General features: G+C 41.1%; 1 protein-coding gene across 1 annotated transcript in view; it reads left to right on the top strand.

Moving 5' to 3' along the window:
- The window catches only part of suclg2 (succinate-CoA ligase GDP-forming subunit beta), a 91,957-nt gene extending 78,065 nt beyond the window's left edge, over window positions 1-13,892 (top strand). Inside the window, exons 10-11 of the mRNA XM_058373744.1 lie at window positions 5,031-5,151; window positions 12,239-13,892. Of these exons, the coding sequence (XP_058229727.1) occupies window positions 5,031-5,151; window positions 12,239-12,354 (237 nt within the window). The 3' untranslated portion in view covers window positions 12,355-13,892. The remainder of the gene's footprint in view (window positions 1-5,030; window positions 5,152-12,238) is intronic.
- Window positions 13,893-20,777: the final 6,885 nt, after the last annotated feature.

The raw sequence follows: 20,777 nt of genomic DNA, 5'->3' as shown, positions 1-20,777 counted from the left end.
ACGTACTGAATCTAATGCAGTAGTTAGTGAATGGAATGCAGCAGGTAGCAAATAGAATACAGGAGGAAATGAATCACAAGCAGTAGATGCTGAATGGAATGCAGTAGATACTGACTGGAATGCAGTAGATTCTTAATGGAATGAAGTAAATGCTAAATGGAATGCTGTAGATTCTGAATGGATTTCAGTAGATGCTAAATGGAATGCAGTAGGTGCTGAATGGGAATGGAGTAGGTACTGAATGGAATGCAGTAGATGCTGAATGGAATGCAGTAGGTTCTGAAAGGAATGCAGTAGATGTTGAATGGAATGGGGTAGGTTCTGAATGGAATGCAGTAGATTCGGAAAGGAATGCAGTAGATGCTGAATGGAATGCAGTAGATGCTGAATGGAATGCAGTAGATTCGGAAAGGAATGCAGTAGATTCGGAAAGGAATGCAGTAGATGCTGAATGGAATGCAGTAGATGCTGAATGGAATGCAGTAGATGCTGAATGGAATGCAGTAGATTCGGAAAGGAATGCAGTAGATGCTGAATGGAATGCAGTAGATGCTGAATGGAATGCAGTAGATGCTGAATGGAATGCAGTAGATTCGGAAAGGAATGCAGTAGATGCTGAATGGAATGCAGTAGATGCTGAATGGAATGCAGTAGATTCGGAAAGGAATGCAGTAGATGCTGAATGGAATACAGTAGATTCGGAAAGGGATGCAGTAGATGCTGAATGGAATACAGTAGATGCTAAATGGAATGTAGTCGGTATTGAATGGATTTCAGTAGGTGCTGAATGGAATGCAGTGGGTGCTGAATGGATTTCAATAGGTGCTGAATAGAATGCAGTAGTAGCATTTTCCTTATTTTACCACAAGAAGAGGCACCAGACAATCAAAACAGATGGTAGACTATAGATACGCTGCCTTACAAAGAGAATGATTTGCATTTGTAGCAACAATTTTTGCACATTGCCTTGCCACACCTTTGTCCAGACTAGTTCTATATGTGGTCCATCTGCTTTCACTATTCATTAACATAAGTCTAAATACATACAAATAAAGAATATTTTACGATGAACGGCGTGGCAGACTTCTTGCATCTTTAATTACAACTTGGTATGAACTCCAGTGTAATGGCTCTTGCTTGTTGGTATCCCTGCGGATTCGGGGGTGTTATTGAGTGGATGTGGCAGAGAGCGAGATTCCTGAGAGCTTCAATCCAGACAGCAGGCTGTTTTCCTGAGCTCTGAAGCTCGTTGCAGCTGTTCCGCCTGAGTCTGAAGGATAAACACCTTGACATGCCGTTCTGCCACGGGCGCTATGACCTTATTATCTGAAATTCGAGTCACTTGCACAAGTTTAAGGTTGAAACCTGTAGCAGTAGTGGAATCCTGCAGCGTGCTCTGGTCGATTTTTCCTTGTCTTGTTTTACATCCTCACTGGAATGTTATACAAGTATTTCTGTCTGCAGAAAGTATTTATTTTTTATTATTAGTGTTACAAGTCTTGCATGGGTAATTTGCTAGGTGTGAACCGACCTAATTGATCCAGTCGGGTGTTAATTGGCTTAATTAAATGTGTGAGCTCGATGATCAGTCAGAGCGCCCGTGTGTTCGGCTCCTAATTGGAGCGGGAATCGATCTAAATAGATTTGCCATCTGAAATTAGTTGAAGTAAGTTGTTTACTTTAATGCATACTAAAGTTAGCAAACACGCAGAAATCGGGTACTGCCTTTGACTTAAACGCAGGTGCCCTTTTTCTGCCTTTAAATAAAGTGAAACTTGTAATAAATGCACAGCCGAGACTCCGCGGTTGAAACTCCGCTACATTTACATTTATTAATATACATTTTGCCTGATGCTTTTAATGAATGTGACTCACGGAACCTAATCTAAGCATGGCGATGGAGCTGAATGATATGAAGGTTAAGGACTTTATTAACAGATCTAGCAGTGACTCTGTGGGATATGAACTTGTAACCTTCCAATTATTAGCAATGAGCTGGAGCTGCTGAGCTACCTCATATCTCAGCAATCTGAACACATTTTACACTGATTGAAGTTCTAATAAAAAATGCCTTTCCTGCCTCAATCTTCGGTTCAAATGAGCGGTCATGGTGGCATTTTGTGGGGAACTGCACTATTGATTATGGCGGAGTTGGGAATTGGAATTTAATTTTGACCGTCTGCTGTATTCTAGCTAACTATGACTGTTGCGCAAAGTACAACACAGTGCAAAATCTGTAACACAAAAACAGGCTTTTTGATCTTGCATTTAAACCTGCAAGTTTGTGCACCAAAAAAAGCACAATCTAAGCCAGATTTCATAAGTGAAAATTCAGAGTTGATAGGTTGAAGGGAGGCATATAGTTTTGTGCATGCATTCATCTTTTGTGAAGCAAAAACATGACCTTCTCCTGTTTTGGATGTCATCACATCATCTCCATGATACGTGAATGACCACAGGATATTTCCATCTCACAGTGATATCAGCTCACCTTCTTGTTTGGATTGTGAGATTGTGTAATATACAAATATGTAAAACCTTGAATGTAATCATCCAGTGAGATTGCGCCGTTGTGGGAAATTAGCGCAAAGTCACACAAACTCGGAGGGGTTTGCACGAGACGTGCTGCCTTCCATTCCCGTGCATCGAACATGAGTTCAGCTCTCACGTGAAGTCATTACATGTGTCTTCATCGCTAGGAGTTCAAAAGAAGAATCCTGTGCTTGTGATTTCACGGCAGTTATTTAATAAAGTCATCAGTCCACAACAATGGCTTAAAAAAAACTTCACGTAATCCTGGAATGACTAAACTGAGTGGTGCAATTAATTTTTTTTTTTAGTTCTGAAATCTCACTTAATACACTGAGAGCAATTTTCTTACTGTTGCCATAATGATGTAGGTATAAAGGTACAAAAACGACTCTGTGTGTGTGTGCATCAGGTTTGTGGCCAGCAGGATGTAGGAAATCACACAGCTGAGGTCTTGAATTTTTTCAAGGTCACCAAAACACTAGGCAGCATCGAGTCACCGAGAGATGTGTCCCAGCCTGTTTCTCCGAAATCCTCAAGAGTCCTCAATCTGTCAGAAATGACCCACATTCAAACCGCACAACGATGCGCCAGAGGTATTAACAACGTTCATCTCTCAATTTTATGAGAACATAACAATTAAAAGTGAATTTATAACTTGTTTCAAAAAAACCTGTTGGGTTTTTTTTTTGGAGGGGTTTACTATGGAGAACTGCTGTAACAAAAAAAATCAAAAAACGATCCATTCCCACACATTCACAGACAGTTGGAGCGGAGCATGGCCAATATTTTTATGAACTACGTTGACTTGGCTACAACGGCGCATAAATCACCCGCCGTGTCATTAATATACATAGATGTCAATAGGAAACGCATGGGTGAAAGAAATATGGCCGCTCTCAGTAACGCCAGCACTGAAAAATGGAGCCTGTGTGATGAGGGAGACGAGACGGGAGACACTAGGACCAGACTCCTGGATCTTCAGTGCCCCCCGGTGTCAGGAGACGGGATTGCGGGGACGCTAGAGGCGGCCAGAAATCCGAAAGCTGATCAGATATCAGACCAAGAAGTGATTCAGATCAGATAGTGGATGAAATGGCACCAAGAAAATAGCACACATGAGAGCAGCCACCTTGGATTAGATATACAGAGTGTGTTTGTGTGCTAGGTATTGGAATACACACACACACACACACACACACTTGGATCATGCTATGCTGTGAAATGTCAGATCAGTGGAGATTATTTGGTGAAACGTTTCATAAGCATCATAGCCAGATATATCCTGTGTGTGTGTGTGTGTGTGTGTGTGTGTGTGAGGGTTACTCAGGCTTTTAGAGTCAGGTGAGGGGCAGCAGGAGCATGAATTGTGCAGTCATGGTTGATGTGATCTCAGCTTGAGTGTATTCAGGTCCTCATTCAGTGTTTGGTGCATCACACATCCTCTCTCTCTCTCTCTCTCTCTCTCTCTCTCTCTCTATCTATCTGTCAGATACTTCACCATCTGACTCGATATACGAATCCTAGACAGACTTCAAATCAACTTGTGATGTGCACAACAAATGGTGTCCACTATTTCTTATTTCTCTCTTTCTCTCTCTCTCTCTCTCTATCTTGACGGCTGATCTCTCTATCTCTACCTGTTCCTCTCCTCTTTCTCTTTTGTTTAACTTCCCTCAGTTGAATTGATATTTTTAGTATTAGTTTTATATATTATATTTTTTATAAGTACCCTTTCTCTCTCTCTCTCTCTCTCTCTCTATTTGTGTGTGTGTGTGTGTGTGCATTAACAGCATTAACACATCCTGCTCTTGATCCTGCTGATTAGCGCATCATATCACAGAAATTAAGTCTAGGAGCTGTAGGTTATTTACATAGTTAGCCATTTTAAAAGGTGTGTGTCTGTGTGTGTGTGTGTGTGTGTGTGTGTGTGAGTACACTCATGAGCGTCTGCTTCCGTGCGTCCTCACGGACATGAATGTAAATCATTGTTGTATTATGTGACTGTAATCTGTTTAGTAGCTTTTTAGGGATTATCCTAATCCCGTACCTGACTGCAGCCTGATTGACAGCACTAACCTTGGCCTCTCGCGATACTTCTTTTTTTTTTTTTCCCCCTTTTACCGGATTCGCGCAAGTTTGAAGCTTGATTCCTCCTTTCTGCTTTTTCAGAAGGACTTTGTATAGCCGCACTTCTGTTCTTATCTCCACTAGCAAGCTGCAGAACCTTAGAGACACACGGGATCATATTGTTGTTTTGTGCTCCTTGGTTATTTGTGGAGCGAAACGGGATATTGTTGAACCGGGGCATTTATTTGTGCCATCCCAGACGACGTTTGTCCGTGCACTTCAGTCACACTGCTTACGCGCTTATCCAGTGTGACCATGATGCCGGAGTGTGTGTGTGTGTGTGTCTATATAAAGTTACTTTTGTGTCTGTTTTATTGTTTCTTAGTATTTATCCACCTCCATTTCTGTTTCTCTGTCTCTTTCTCCTTTAGGTGGAGGCCATCCTGGTGAATATTTTTGGTGGGATTGTGAACTGTGCCATCATCGCTAAAGGCATCATTAAGGCTAGTGGAGAGCTGGGGCTCAAGGTGCCCCTGGTTGTCCGTCTGGAAGGTGAGTGTGTGTGTTGACAGATTCTGTTGTTGTTGAGTGTCGGATGTCCTTTTCATCCAGTCCTTCGTCTGGTAGATGGGTGCCATATCATCATGCTTACGGTTTGCAAATTAATTTACCGCATTTGGCAGACGCCCTTATCTTTTTTTTTTTTTTTACAACATAATACATTTTACACAAATTGAGGGTTAAGGGCCTTGTTTAGGGTCTCAGCAGTGGCACGTTGGTGGACTTCGGATTCGAACTCCTAACCTTCGGATCAGTAGTCCAACACCTTAACCACAAAACTACCACATCCCCTTGAAATTTACTGAATTTACTGAATTTACTAATAGTTGGTGCAGCAGGTCATGTTGCTGCCCCAGAGCTCCCAGATACCAGGGTTAATGAGCATGTTGTTTCCCATCTTCCTCCCATGGCCATTTTGGTTTTCTTCAGGTTCTGCGGTTTTCTTACCAATAGGTTGACCCTAGGTGCTCAAGGTGCCTGCGATGGACTGGTGTTCTGTCCAGGGTGTATTCTCATGATACCTGTAACACTGACCTGGATAAAACAGTTACTGACAAACAATATATACAATCTGAATCCCATCTTCACCCGTTCGACAAAATCTGGCTGTCCGTGTTGGGAGCTATGACCATCGTTCTATTCCCGGGAACGCTTGTCTTACACATTGCTAGTTAAATCCAGCTAGCAGTCTGCTAGCAGGCAGCCAAGGGGTTAGCTCTTGCTAAAGTCTGTGTCCTTACATAATAATGTTTTCATCACCATGCTCATTATAAGCAGCAGAAACTTCTCACAGGGGCTGACTTTGGACTCCCCAACTTTCACCCACACGCAAGAGGTAGCACGCAAGGGAGCATCATTAGCATGCGTGATGCATTGTAACAGTCGTTAGCACTGGCGAAAAGAACGAAAGAGATAGCCGCTGATTTGTGACCTCTCACCTGGGTATGCTAATGCTAGGTGCTAGCGAACGCACGGCACGCCGCCTGCTCCGGCTCATTGTTAGTATAATTGGCACAGAACAGCACCGTCATGCTCCCTGCTAGCACATTAGCTTGCTGAGAGAACCTCTACCTCCATGGAGAGCGAGAGTTGCAGAAAGATAAGTTCTGACTTCACTTACAGCGAACCTGATAAACTCAATATTTGACATTTAAGCATGAGCAGTTAGATATCTTGTGTTTCTTACCGTGTTGCGTTGGAATCAGCAGCACCTTATCTATGTTCCCAGGGTAATATCTAACATCTGAGTTCTAAACATTCTTGTAGTTTCAAATCTTATTAAAAAAAACTCAAATTAACTTTCTATCCAGCTAAATTAAAAAATGCAGTTTTAGGAATTCTGTATTTAACATACAACATCAGACTATGTAGAGTGGAGTTTAATGTCATATTGGATTTGGAGAGTAGTGTTGTCTAAAAAACTTTATGTAAGGCCCTAGAAAGGTAGATTCCCAGAAGATTTAAGTCATGGCCCAGTAAGAATAGTGGAAAAGAAATGGAAAGGCACTGGAAATATACTACTCTGGGAACATGGGCCTTCGGGAGCCAGGAAACCCTGGTACCTAGAAGCCAGGAAACCCCAGGCCTTGGGTCCATACCACTCTTGGAATTATTGGTCCTTTGGGAATATGGATCTCTTGGATTCTGGGAGTCTGGCAAGGGTATGGCCTGTAAACATTGGACTTTGAGATCATGGCAATCTGGGAAGATAGGACTCCTGGAAACTTTACACCCTGGAAATATAGGACATTGGAAACTTTGGATCCTTTAGGATCCTTCAGACCTTCAAAATATGGGACTCTGGTATTACATTACTCTTGGAATAGGGTTCTAGAAACACTGGATCCTGTTAGCCTAGGGGTCAAGATACATTGGGAAAACAAGACTCGAAAAAATGTATGCTTCTGAATTCATAGGACTCTGGAAACAGAGCATTCTCAAATCATCAGCCCCTTGAATTGTGGGACCTGGAGACATAGGATACACCCAAGACATAGCACTCTGGGGAACAGAAGGTAGCTTGAAATGCAGGGGTCTAGGAACACTGGACCCTAGAAATAAGATGGGCCTAGGAATGTAGGATACACAACAGAGTGGAAACAAGGAACATAGGAACTGTGACAACAAAGCAATCTTGGGAATATAGAAACCGGGCCTAGAAACAAGGGCACATGGCCAGAATGGTGTCACGGAAATTAAGCATTAGAACCTGAGAATATTGGAACATAGAGAATTAAAAATAAGGTCAGCTGATCCCACATGAATTTCTTAGCTAGATTTTGCAGTAAATATCATAACCAGGACTGAAGGCGACCCAAGTGTCAACAGCCAGGTAGCAAACATCTGCACACCCTCTTGAAGTAAATATGTATAATGTACCAAATCACAGATCTGTCAGATATATGGAAGAAGCTGGAGCAGCTTCTTTAATTTGAATTTGGATTTCCAACTGGGAGTTTGAGGGTGGACGGGGTAGAGCCTCCATGGGGTACCTCAGCAGTACTTCTCAAACTCAAGCAATAAAGGTTGGGTTGAGTTCAAAAAATGATTTGACTCATGCTTGATGTTTTGTGTGTGTGTGTGTGAGTGTGTGTTTGTCTGCATGGTGTGGAGAGATCGATAGCCTTGCCTGTCTCTCAGTACGGTCTCTGATCATGGCTGACAGAGTGCTATAAAATGGTTCCTCGGTTCGAGTTTATCTGCAATATTTGGCCATTGATTTCCTCCCGAGACATCACACAACCTGTTTGACGTCTGTGTGTCTTGATCGTTGGGTCTGTTTACATACGTCCATACAAGCATGTGCCCGCCTTAACGATTATCCGACTTATATGTCTCTATAATTTTCTGTATATTTTTGTCTTAGCATCAGGAAAACAAACACGCATGCGTGTTGTGGTGACCTCATGGTTTGTTTTTCCGGTCCATTGCCTGAGACCTCACACACCCCACTGCTGCTGGGAAGACAGAGGCGTGTAACGTAACACCTGATCTGTCGTCGTTATTTACTTCCATTCCGGGGTGAAAACAGGAACTACGAGAGATAATATTAGCCTGAACAAGAAACAGCATACAGCTAGCATGGCAAGAACTATTCCTGTCATGCTGAGTGTTCATGTCTGAGGTTTTCCGATCTAGTTCTTGATGTCGAAATCGAACATACCTCAGATTTTGTCTGACATACATGACTCAAACTGGGTCGTGTAACCGAGTACCTCAAGCTGAAACAAGGGAATTTTCTAATGTTGTAAGGCTTCAAGACTTCATTTAATGATGGGCCTTTAGGAATTTTACATCATTTAAAATTGTTAGCCATGATTTGTCCATTAATTAAAGAGTTAACCAAACTATGTTAGCTTCACGCTGTCGACTCCTACACTAACCCACGTTTACGGGTTCTACAATTCACACTTTTAACAGAAAAAATAAAGTAAAATAAAATAAACTTAAGTAAAAATAAATAAAATTAATCTAAATACAATTTTGCATTTATACTTGGAATTAGAACATACGTTTCTGCATGCAAATCAATGTGTCCAAATAAAATTATTATTATTATTATTATTAATAATAATAATAATAATAATAATAATAAATTATTCCAACTAAAAAATCTTTTTTTTATTTTTTAAAGAAATTTTTTTTTTAAAGAAAATTTTTTTTATAAAAAGTTTTGTAAACAGATGGATGCTATTCAGATTCTTCCCAAAAATATTAAATGAGCGTTATTTTTAAAAAATGTACCACTTTTTTTGTGCGATATCAAACAAGATCACGATGAAAATAAAAAAAGTTTTCTGTTATATAAACCTAATCAATATGTTACCAATCGATCAATTAATTTTGGATAATAAAATGATTAGTTAATAGATAAATATTGCTCTTTTACTTTGAATTGAGCACAAAGATTGTAATGACAGATAAAATCTGATTCATTGGTTACTTCTAGTCATTTCTTATATAGTTTTATATTCTTACATAGATTTATACACACACTATGACATTCTATAGGAATAAACCTAGACTGAGATTTTCCTGCTGGTGATTTAAATATGATAATTCTTTTTTCTTTTTTTTTTTTTTTGGATTGATGAGGATGTAGAGTAGGTCTCTGGCAGCACCTAGTGGTGGGTGTGGAGTATGATTCTCCGCTCCGTGTGTATCATGTAAAAGGTTTTAACATTGTGTGTATGCAGGTACATGTGTGTGTGTTTATGATTAAAGAGGTGGTTTGGCTTTTTTTTCTTTTTTTGGGACATTTGTGTGATCTGAGTATATAAACCCTTATAGCTAGAGATTAGGCTTTATAGACATTTATGATCCTTTGAATTATTTTTTGTGTGTGTGTATACACGTCCTCTGTCTCCCCTCACATTGTTGTGTAGGGATGGAGAGCAGCCGACACTCGATACCAAGCACACACGCCCTGGTTCGCCCTGTTCCTCCGCTAATGAAATTATCCGATTGATTGTTTGGTGCTGCCCGGTGCGGGAGACGTGTTAGAAATGAGTCGTTATGTGAGCGGACAAAGGCGGTGAAATATCAGTAGTTAAGTGGTGCTGTAATTGAATTCCTTCTGAAACTGCTATTGATTAGAGAGCAGATACCATCATAATTATACTGCAGGGAGAAAGAGAGACCACACACACACACACACACACGCACACACACACACACGCACACACACACACACATTTGTGCTGCATTCCTCTCAGTGTGGGGACTTCGAATCTAAAACGCGTTAGTCCTTTTGTCATGAATACATATATTATTTTATACATATTATTTTGGCTTCTTTGGGTCCTCACAGATCTCTCTCAAACACACACACACACACACACACACTTTTTTCCTGTAGTATTATTGTCATTGTGGGGACCTTTTAGTTACCACAACTGGCCAAATACATCGACTAAAAACACAAACACTATATCTATGCATGCGTTCCTCATGTTCTTATAGACACCTTTGTGACTCTTAAAGGGCTTAAACCTGCACACACACACACACACACACGCACACACACACACACGCACACACACACACATTTGTTTGGTATTTCGATCCTTATGGAGACCTTGAGTCCACATACTCATTCTCACAATTTATTTATCTTTATTTAGTTAAAATACTTCACACACATGGGAATATTCTCATGAGTAAGAAGACCACTTGTCCTCATAAAGCGCTCACACACACACACACACACTTTCTATGTACTACAACTATTTACCACTTTCTACTATTACTATGGGGACATTCGGTCCTCACAAGGCACTAAAACTTACACAACCTTCATGTATTTCTGCTATTGTGGGGACTTTTGGCCTTTATAGTAGTCTAGAGATACACATACACATGCACACACACATACACACACACCTTGGTTTGTTACTTCTATCCTTATGGGGACCTTGAGTCCACATACTCACTCACACAGTATATTTGTCTTTATTTACTTAAAATACTTTACTCACACATGGGAATATTCTCTTCAGTATGAAGACTAACGGTCCTCATAAAGCACTCACACCAACACATAAAATCTGTGCACACACAAACACACTTTTCATGTATTACTGTTACTACGGGGACATTTGGTCCTCTCAAGGCACTAAAACCTACACACACGTCATGTATTTCTGTTATTGTGGCAACTTTTATAGTAGTCTAGAGACACCCACACAAACAAAACTATACACACACACACACTTATGCAGCGCATCCGTAGACACACACATACTTTTGAACCTCTGTGTGTGTGTGTGTGTGTGGACATGTTTTATCCTCCCTAAAGCTGCACTCTCACCTGTGAAATCAGAAAGTCTGCACATTGCCAGCTGCTCACCTCCCTCTCTCATCTCTCTCTCTTTCTCTCTCTCTCTCTCACACACAAACACACACACACACACACCAACAATAACAAAACACTTTATCTTATACATGCAAAAACAACCATAACACACATCCTTTAACATTTCTTCTCCTCTCTCTCTCTCTCTGTTCCTCCCATCACTCATCTCTTGAGATTTAGGTATTCGCCCGAGTCAGGGTGAGCATGTTAGGGGGAGACTGTATTAGGTTGTAAACCGTGTGTAGGACCCCGAAGGGCAGAAGGTCCGTCCTGGAAGACCGCCTGATCAGAATCACACTGAGCGTGTACCCCAGGGCCCCCGGCAGCTGGGCCCGATATGCACCGCGGCCAATGGAACAAGACCTCTGACTTTTAGCCAATGAAACGAGACCTCTGACTTTCATCCAACCCCTGCCGCTTCTCCTGCCAGTGGTGCAGCACCACTCCATTTTCAACGCTGCTGCCTTTCTAGGGCGGAGAGGACAGAGTTCGGTCAAGTCCTGCTTTAAAAACCAGTCTCTGTAATGCAGGATTAATGGAGAATCTGGAGCTTTACCAGGGTGAAGTGTTTTAAAAAAGGGGGACTAAAATTAATGTGTGTGTGTGTGTGTGTGTGTGAAAATCTGTATTCTACTATGAAGACCAAATGTCCCCACAATAACAGAAGTACATGACATGTATGAGTTTTGTGAGGACCAAATTTATGAGGATGTGTGTGTGTGTGTGCGTGTGTGCGTGTCCTACTCTGTAGTCCAAATGTCCCCACAATAATAATGGTACATGTTCATGTATGTAGATTTTCAGCATTTTTATAGGACCAAATGTCGCCATAGTAATAGAAATTAATTTGTGTTTGTGTGTGTGTGTGTAAATCTGTATTCCACTCTGAAGACCAAATGTCCCCACAATAACAGAAGTACATGACGTGTATAAGTTTTGTGAGGACCAAATTTATGAGGACGTGTGTGTGTGTGTGTGTGTGTGTGTGTGTGTGTGTGTCACTCTGTAGACCAAATTTCACCCATTGTATCAGTAAATGTTCATGTGTTTGAAAAGATTTTCAGCATCTTTATAGGACCAAATGTCCCTGTAGTAACAGACATTAATTAGTGTGTGTGTGTTTATCTGTTTATGAGGCCCAGTTGTTCCCTGCTTTTATTTGTGACACTGAAAAGATAATGAAGGTGTGTGTGTGTGTGTGTGTGTGTGTGTGTGTGTGTGTAGGAACCAACGTACAGGAGGCTAAGAGGATCCTGTCGGAGAGCGGGCTCCCCATTACTTCAGCCAACAACCTGGACGACGCAGCCGAGAAAGCAGTGGCCGCTATCACCAAGAAATAACATACACACAGACACACACACACTCACACACATACACACACTCAGCCTTAGTTCCTTACCCAATCTTCCTGTCAATCAAACGGTAGGCTCCTCCTACAGACCAAATCAAACTTAGTGAAGATCAGTGGAGCTCCATTCGGGTCATTTTTAGACTGAACTCTTTGTTTTGTTTTTTGTTTTTTTTTTCCACAAAACCCAAAGCCAGGTTTTCGGGAGCGAACTCGTCCCTCACAGTGATCTCTCAGTGTATTATTCATTCACTCGTTTATTCACACGTCTTCTATCATTTACTCAGTGCCACGTCGCGTCTGATACAGTTCGGAATTTATTTTTTATTCCCGATATTTCTAGACGCATGTCTGCCTCGCTGAAACGGGAACGTCCGGCTAATCGGCGCATCCGCATCTGCACGGTCACCCGAGATAGCGATCGCACGCACAGAAACGCATGATTATCTCACTGCACACAATCGAACGCTCGCCGGTGCTCATCATTATCGCTGTGAAATGGGCTGCAAATCCTGCCATTGATTTCTTAAGCTTCTTATAGTGTGAACTTCAGCACCTGCAGGAACTTTTTTTTCTTCTTTTTTAAATAGGAAGTCAAACAAGTGTCAAGTAAAGCAGACCATCAACTGTTCTTACACTGTTTATCAGTAGAATTTGACCAAATTTTATTATTAATATATATATATATATATATATATATATATCATTCCACAAAAATCTTTCCTAATCCAAGTCCAGAAGTTATTTTTATTGACGTGAAGAAAATTTTGAAGTCCTGAAGCAACTCTTGATCAATAAGAGTGTGTTTGTGTGTTAGGAGTGTACACATGCTAATGTTCACCTGGAAATTAGCATCCTGACGATTTAAAAGGCGTGAACCCAGCTGATTTGTATTTTATTCTTAAAGCACGGGAGCGTCTGATGTGTTTTCACAGATCGCCATGAAGCTTTTCCATTAGAAATGTAGAATTGTGCAATAATTTAGAGGTTAAAAATCCCAAAGATTCCCCAAAGGTTAAACACACTAGTCTTATTAAGTGTCATAAATAAGTCCCACAGACAAGATGCTCGAATCTCAGGATTTTAATATTCATGAGATCTTCATTAAGCCACGCCCACAGACAGCTTACGCGCCAGCCGTTGTTTGCTAACCGCAGTGAGACGTAGACCTGAGTCCTGAACCTTATTTAGATTTATTCTGTAATCTTCAGTGGCCTTTTTTGTTTTGTTTGTTTTGCCTTACAGTGATGTGCCGTGTGAACGATGAAGGCACCTTTCTTTTCTTTTTCTTTTTCTTTGCACGGTCACCCGTGTCGCCGCTTCGTCCCGGATGTGCTCCAGGAGCGCCGTGGCTTTTTCTCGTGCCTCTCATGGAGACGATTTGAACAGCAGCTTGTCTGTATTTGTGTTTTGTAATGAAACCACTCGGATGTCATCGAGGCCTTTTGTAATCATGACTGTGATATTTTGTGAATGGAATTCTGTTTGGAATCCTCAAAGTGACGCAATAAAACCTCTCCAAGATATTTACACTTTGTGTAGTCTGCTGTTCTTTGCATGGATCGTGAACCTTGTGAGCATTTTGCTATGGAATGTGCTCGGGATGGGGGGGGTGAGGTAGGTATTTGGTTGATGATGATGATGATGATGATGATGATGGCTTTTGCCACTCCACGTATCAGATTAATAACTGACAAACCAGCGTCACCGGAGAAGTGCGTCTTAATACCAGCCTCTGTGTTAATGATCACGGCTGTGTGTGTGTGTGTGTGTGTGTGTGTGTGTGTGTGTGTGTGAGACCAAGAATGAGACTACTTCTGAAATTCATCCCTGTCACAGGGCCGGAGCATTTGATGGATTATCTGTCTGGCGATCTGTGAGGACACCTCGACTGGATCAAGTGCCCTGAGCAACAGATCTGCTGTCCTTCTCTCTCTCTCTCTCTCTCTCTCTCTCTCTCTCTCTCTCTCTCTCTCTCTTTCTGCCCCCCGTCTCAGTTTCTTTCTCTCTCTCTCTCTCTCTCTCTCTCTCTCTCTCTCTCTCTCTCTCTGCCCCCCCTCTGTTTCCCTTTCTCTCTATCTCTCTGTATTTCTTCCTTTTCCTCTCTCTCTTTCTTCCTGTTTCTCTCTCTCTCTCTCTCTCTCTCTCTCTCTCTCTCTCTGTATCTCTCTCTCTCTCTCTTTCTGCCCCCCGTCTCAGTTTCTTTCTCTCTCTCTCTCTCTCTCTCTCTCTGTATCTCTCTCTCTCTCTCTCTCTTTCTGCCCCCCGTCTCAGTTTCTTTCTCTCTCTCTCCCTCTCTCTCTCTCTCTCTCTCTCTCTCTGTCCCCCCTCTGTTTCCCTTTCTCTCTATCTCTCTGTATTTCTTCCTTTTCCTCTCTCTCTTTCTTCCTGTTTCTCTCTCTCTCTCTGTATCTCTCTCTGTATCTCTCTCTCTCTCTCTCTCTCTCTCTCTCTCTCTCTCTCTGTATCTCTCTCTGTATCTCTCTCTGCATCTCTCTCTCTCTCTCTCTCTCTCTCTCTCTCTCTCTCTGTATTTCTTCCTTTCCTCTCTCTCTCTCTCTCTCTCTCTCTCTCACACACTTCACCCTCTTTCTCTCGTTCTGTATAAGTGCCTGTTTATTCCCCTGAATATAGAGGACATAAAACATCAGGTTCATCTCTGACGAGTTGTAAATAAACCTGTTTCAATAATAAACTAAATAAGATTCTAATCCCCTCTGCAGGAGCGCAGCAGCGTTACTCTTCATCCTCTGAGTTGATGAGTTATATCCTTTTACTTTTATTCTTTTTACACCGCAGCAATTCAGCATCATTTTATTCAGTAAGTATCTTCACCAGCTTCTTTATCTTTCTTATTTTTGAAGTTAATTGCAAAGAATGGTAACTAGAAACAGGAACTTGTCTGTCTGCATTTTGGAAACTGTAGATCGAAAGCAGCTACAGTGGAAACTTTTCCTTAAAGGGGGAATATTAAAGACAACTACGTCCGCTGATGTCTTTATACCAAATTATTTATATTCACAAATTTAGAGTTCTGACTAGAAACAGTGTTTCTGAACTTGCTGCTTATAAGTACTGACACTGGAGACTCCGCCCATAAATATTAAATAATCTCCTTCACCATAGCAACAATTCTACATCTACTGTATTTATTGTTAAAAAGCAACATTATTTTTAATAATAATAGTTATTATTATTATTATTATTATTATTATTATTATTATTATTATTATTATTATTATCATCATCATCATTTAAATACTATAACACTTTAAATAATAAATAAATAAAAATAAATAAATAAATAAATGAATAAATAAAATCTTGTGGAACTGTATCTATGTGGAACATCTAAAAAAAAAAGATGATAATATTACTCTAACGTGATTTTAATTGAATTCTCTCTCTCTCTCTCTCTCTCTCTCTCTCTCTCTCTCTATCTGTCTATCTTTATTTAATTAAGTATTTATTTATTTTTAGAAATGAACTACTTTATTCTAATAAATTCTAATTATTCTAATAAATAATAGCTATTTATTTATTTATTTATTTATTTATTTATCCTCTTCTCCATGTGAATGTATAAAATGTTGCTAAAGTTAACAAACAATTGGATTAAATAAATGACCATCCAAAGTCAATGTCTCTTCTTTTAATTGATCAGTTTAAGAATTTAGAAATTGCTCAGTATAAATTCTGCCCTCTTCCTTGCCGGACATTGTGGCCTCTGCACCTCTCCCTCTGCTGAGATCGGGGGGTTTTCCTCTCGGCTCAGACTCCCGTCTCATTACCCCATGAGTCTGGAGGTGACGTGCGGGCCGGCGCTGGCGTAAATAGGCAAGATGGGTCAATAATTGCTTATTTCATGCCCTTCGTCGAGTGTCAAATAGTAGTGTGTTGATGGATTAGATGGCGAAGTTTCAGCCTTGTTAAAATATGCTCTTGTCCTGACATTGTGTAATTCAGAAGACCGTGTGTGACGGAATAGAAATGTGTGTGTGTGTGTGTGTGTGAGAGAGAGAGAGAGAGAGAGAGAGGTGGACATTGGATATAGTGTGCTGAATTAGTGTTATCTAATCATAATAAAGATCATCTGATTGGCACTCTGAGTCTGCGTGAGCCGCTGAGGATTCGAGGAGAAGTTTAGACGGAGCCTACACTACTGCCCAGAAGGTTCGATTTCACTTCATCCTTGTCTAATTTATTTAGATATATACACAAAATATTATTTTTAACAGTATGTTTAGAGAAAGATCAAACAACAACAACAATAACAAAATGCTGCTGTTGCATGAGGCGGTTTGAGGCCTCAGGTCAAATTTTAGTGTTTAGGATTTATACAGGAAATAATTACAGGAAAAATACATAAATCATTATTACATGTATTAGAGTGTTATAAATGTTTAATAAATTAGTTTAGATCACAGTGTTTTTATTTCTTGAATCTGATTGGTCAGAAGCTTCAAGACAAATATTAGATATTATATAATGAGCTTGTTTTAATACATTTCTGTAACATGGGGACATTTATGACAGATACCAAGGTGTTTAAAGTGAACTACTTCTTCTTCTTCTTGTTGTTTACTTAAAGGTGTCTGCAGTGGTCAGTATCTATCAAAAGTGGTCCAAGGAAGGAACAGTGGTGAACCGGTGACAGGGTCATGGGCGGTCAAGGCTCATTGATGCATGTGGGGAGTGAAGGCTGGCCCGTGTGATCCGATCCAACAGACGAACTACTGTTGCTCAAACTGCTGAAGAAGTTAATGCTGGTTCTGATAGAAAGGGGTCAGAATACACAGTGCAGGACGGGTCAGCACAAGGGGGGCCAACACAATATGAAGCAGGTGGTCATAATGTTATGCCAGGTTGGTGTATGCTATAAATATACTACAAACATTTTTTTTTCCTTTGAGTCTCCTCAGATTCTGTCTCTTTTTGTTTCCACCTTGATAGAGCCACTGGGGATGAGTCAGCAGGGGATGAGTCTCTCCAGGTGTGAGGAACATCAATATTCATGACCATTGCTTTCCTAAAACAAAAAGTGTCACACCGACGTTAACTCGGTGGATGGTTTAACTGTAGAGGAATGAAAGAAGCGAAAGGTTTTCACATCATGGTGTAGTCAAGCCATGGAGACGTCTCCAGGATCTATAAAAAAAATCATCTCAGACTCTTAAGGGTTAACTTTAACAGCTGATTTTGCATATTTCATTCTGTTAATCTTTTCCTTTCTTTTACATCACAGATCACATCACAGCTATTGTCCAACTCATGGACGTGTTCCTGACGTGCACCTAGCTGTCTCTGTGTGTGTGTGTGTGTATACACGTGTGTGTTATTCCCCACTACACACACTTGCCTAATGATCCTTCATTAATTAAAAGAGGGAGCAGCAGAGGCGCGTGCTGCGTCTCCTCAAATATCTGTTTGTTCTCTTTTGTTGGATCGACTCCCTGCTCCGCGCCAGCTCTCTGACAGTTATGCGTTTGCGAGCTCCCTCGGCTTTTCCCCCCATCCCACCCCCCCAACATAAAAGCTTCAGGAAAGAGAAAGAGGAGAAGCAGCTGATGACTGAACGCTAATTAAACGCTCGTTGCGCCCGCGACCTCTGCAGAAGCCGGTCTAATGAAAACAGGAGCCGCTCTCTGTAAAATGGCCCAATAATGAGATAGTGATGCATCCTGGCACAGTTCACAGCAGGTGTGGGGATATTATACACACACACACACACACACACCTCCCCAAATACTCCAGTGCTCCCCAGTGTATTATCGTCATATAGAGAGACTGATGAGAGGAATGACATGATGCACTGCAGAACTTTTGGCACATCTATGTCAGTTTGGTGAAGAAGAAGAAGAAGAAGAAGAAGTGGACCTTAAGAAGCTGGATGTTGAACTTATTCAAGCAAAAAGTGTTGAATGTTGGACACTTCATGCACTTGCAGATTTCCTTATGTAGTGGAAAAGGGGCGGAGCTACCAGGTGCTGATGATGACACCCCAGTGGACAAGACAGACATCTTTTAAACGTTGTGTCATTTAGTTCTTATGGTTGTATTCTGCTATTTGCAGAGAGTATACAAAGCTGTCTTCATCTTCATGCAGCTCAAGTATGCTGAGATCTTCTTCATCCCTCAGACATCATGGTTAATTTCTCCATCACTGTACAGAATCTGTGTAAGTAGACAGTACGTGTTGTCATGGAGACCTGGCTGGGATTCAACCGCACAACATCCTGACCTGAAGCGAGCACAAGTTTCTGTAAGAACCCCTAATGTTGAGCTTCTTTGAGAACTTTTTATTTCCTTTGAAATTCAGGAAGCTGCAGGTAAGAACGCAGTAACATATCTGATTAAATCACCAAACGCCAGTTTATTTATACCGGTGATCACTCGCACCTTTAGGCAGGATCTTCCTGCATGTTATTGCTAATACCCTTCAGGCTCCATAACTCCTCACGGCGGTTTCTCCTGCTGCCTCGTGCACCATGTTTGCGTGCTTGCATACTTGCAGCTTCGATGCCCATAATCCCTTGAAAACTGGCTGGCTGTCGACTCGACGTCCTTCGAACTCAAAGCCAAGTCACAGGCTCTGACTTTCAACTGTTATGTTTACTTTATTTACTTCTAGATTCAAATTATAAGCATGAGAGATTAAAGTAAATGTGGTCCTGCAGGCTGATCCTTCAGGAGAACATCCTGAGGTATGCTTTTGTTCAGTTTGGGGTCGTTTTGGAATGATGAATTGGATCAAACTCATGTAATGTGATGGTGCTAAAGAAGCTTTAAAAGAATATGAAATGAAACAATGCCTAACACATCCTGGGATAATTTAAAAGACATTTGTAAGATTTTTCAGAAACCATCAGCCATCTTGAATTCATTTTTCTCTCATTCAGCATCAGCACCTGATAGCCCCGCCCCTTTTCTGCTACGTAAGCAAAACTGCAAGCATCAAGTGCATCCAACATTTCATGTTTTCTCTATAATAAATGAACCATCCGGGTTCTTAAAGTGCTCTTCTTTAGCTTCTTCTTCTTCTTGTAATACTCACCCCGAACACGTGGCTCACGTTATTAACCCTGCACAACGCTGTAGAATAGTGTGTACACATTTGATTTAGGACACATCTGTTGTGTTTATCCGGCTGAAAACTTTCTTGCTTTCCTGAAAAGCATCCTCCCTAAAAAACTGCATTTAATAAGACACCTGCCCAAGCAGCCATTAGACGAGATTAACTCCAAGATGGCGTTTAAACCAAACGAAGCCAAGACCTTCACACAGTCCCGAGTCCGGAGAGAGGAAGGTGACTTTCCTGGCACTTTGCTCGGCACGCATGCAGGCTCGTGTAATCTTTTTACCCTCTTGCCCTCGAGCCCAAGGTGACTGCGCGAGCCTGGAGTTGTCACACGCTATTGGGATCAAAGTGAGTTTGACTGGAACGCCCCAGGGGCGAAGGGAAAAACGCCGGCTTGTTTCGGAGCGGATCGGTGAAGGAGAAGATGGAGGCTGCAGATGGGACGCGCCGCCCGATGATGATGAAAGTGATGAAGTTTGGCATCCTCGTCTGTGATGAGAACTCCCTCTCCACTCCGGCTTCGGGAAGAGAACACCCACGGAATAAGGAGTGTGAGGGATCTGGAGCATGAGGGTTTGCTTGGTCAAATCATTTTTTTTTATAAAATATTAACTAATATATAATCATATTAGATGTTATTAGTTATAATATATTATCATATCGAGTGACTCAGAGTTGACACTGGAGACTTCTTCCATCATCCTTTAAATAAATCACCTGAAAATCCACCTCTGATTTGCTTTGCAGGCTGAAATGCATAGAAAATGAATCACACCTTCTGACCAATCAGAATCCAGAGTTCAGAAGCATTGTGGTGACACGGTAAGTATGTGAGCTTGACAGTTTGTTTAAATCAGTATTCCATTGAAACAAGTCAGCTTTTGGTTTGTAAAGTAATTAGGAAATCATCTTAAACTGGATTCCTCTATATTCCTAAATATGCACTTATATTTATGTTAATGTAATTCCATCCTTCTGTGATTTGATTGGAGGTGACATTTCTGACCGAGGTTGCACTTTTCTTCAAAAAGTCAGCATTTTTTCCCCTTTTTGGGGCGTTTATTAGTTCAGATCAGCGTGATAAAGCCTCCCAGAGTCTCGAGTAATGACGGCCTTTTCACTGGAAATTTGGAAAATGCTCTGAGCCTAAGGCTATTTATATACCTGAGTGTTTGTTGCTTTTAATTTAAATGAGCAAACTGGATCTCAGCCTCATTTCCGCTCACCGAAGTCTAGGTTAGATTGTAACAGAAAGCTTGCTGACTCCTGAAGCTACCTCCTGCTGTAGGTGAGGAGACACAACACACTACATCACTCCACTCCACACCAACTACACC

Source organism: Hemibagrus wyckioides, linkage group LG21, assembly GCF_019097595.1.
Source record: "Hemibagrus wyckioides isolate EC202008001 linkage group LG21, SWU_Hwy_1.0, whole genome shotgun sequence".
NCBI classification, from domain to species: domain Eukaryota; kingdom Metazoa; phylum Chordata; class Actinopteri; order Siluriformes; family Bagridae; genus Hemibagrus; species Hemibagrus wyckioides.
Note: the sequence above shows the minus strand (reverse complement) of the source record. Positions and strands in the feature narration are given on the sequence as shown.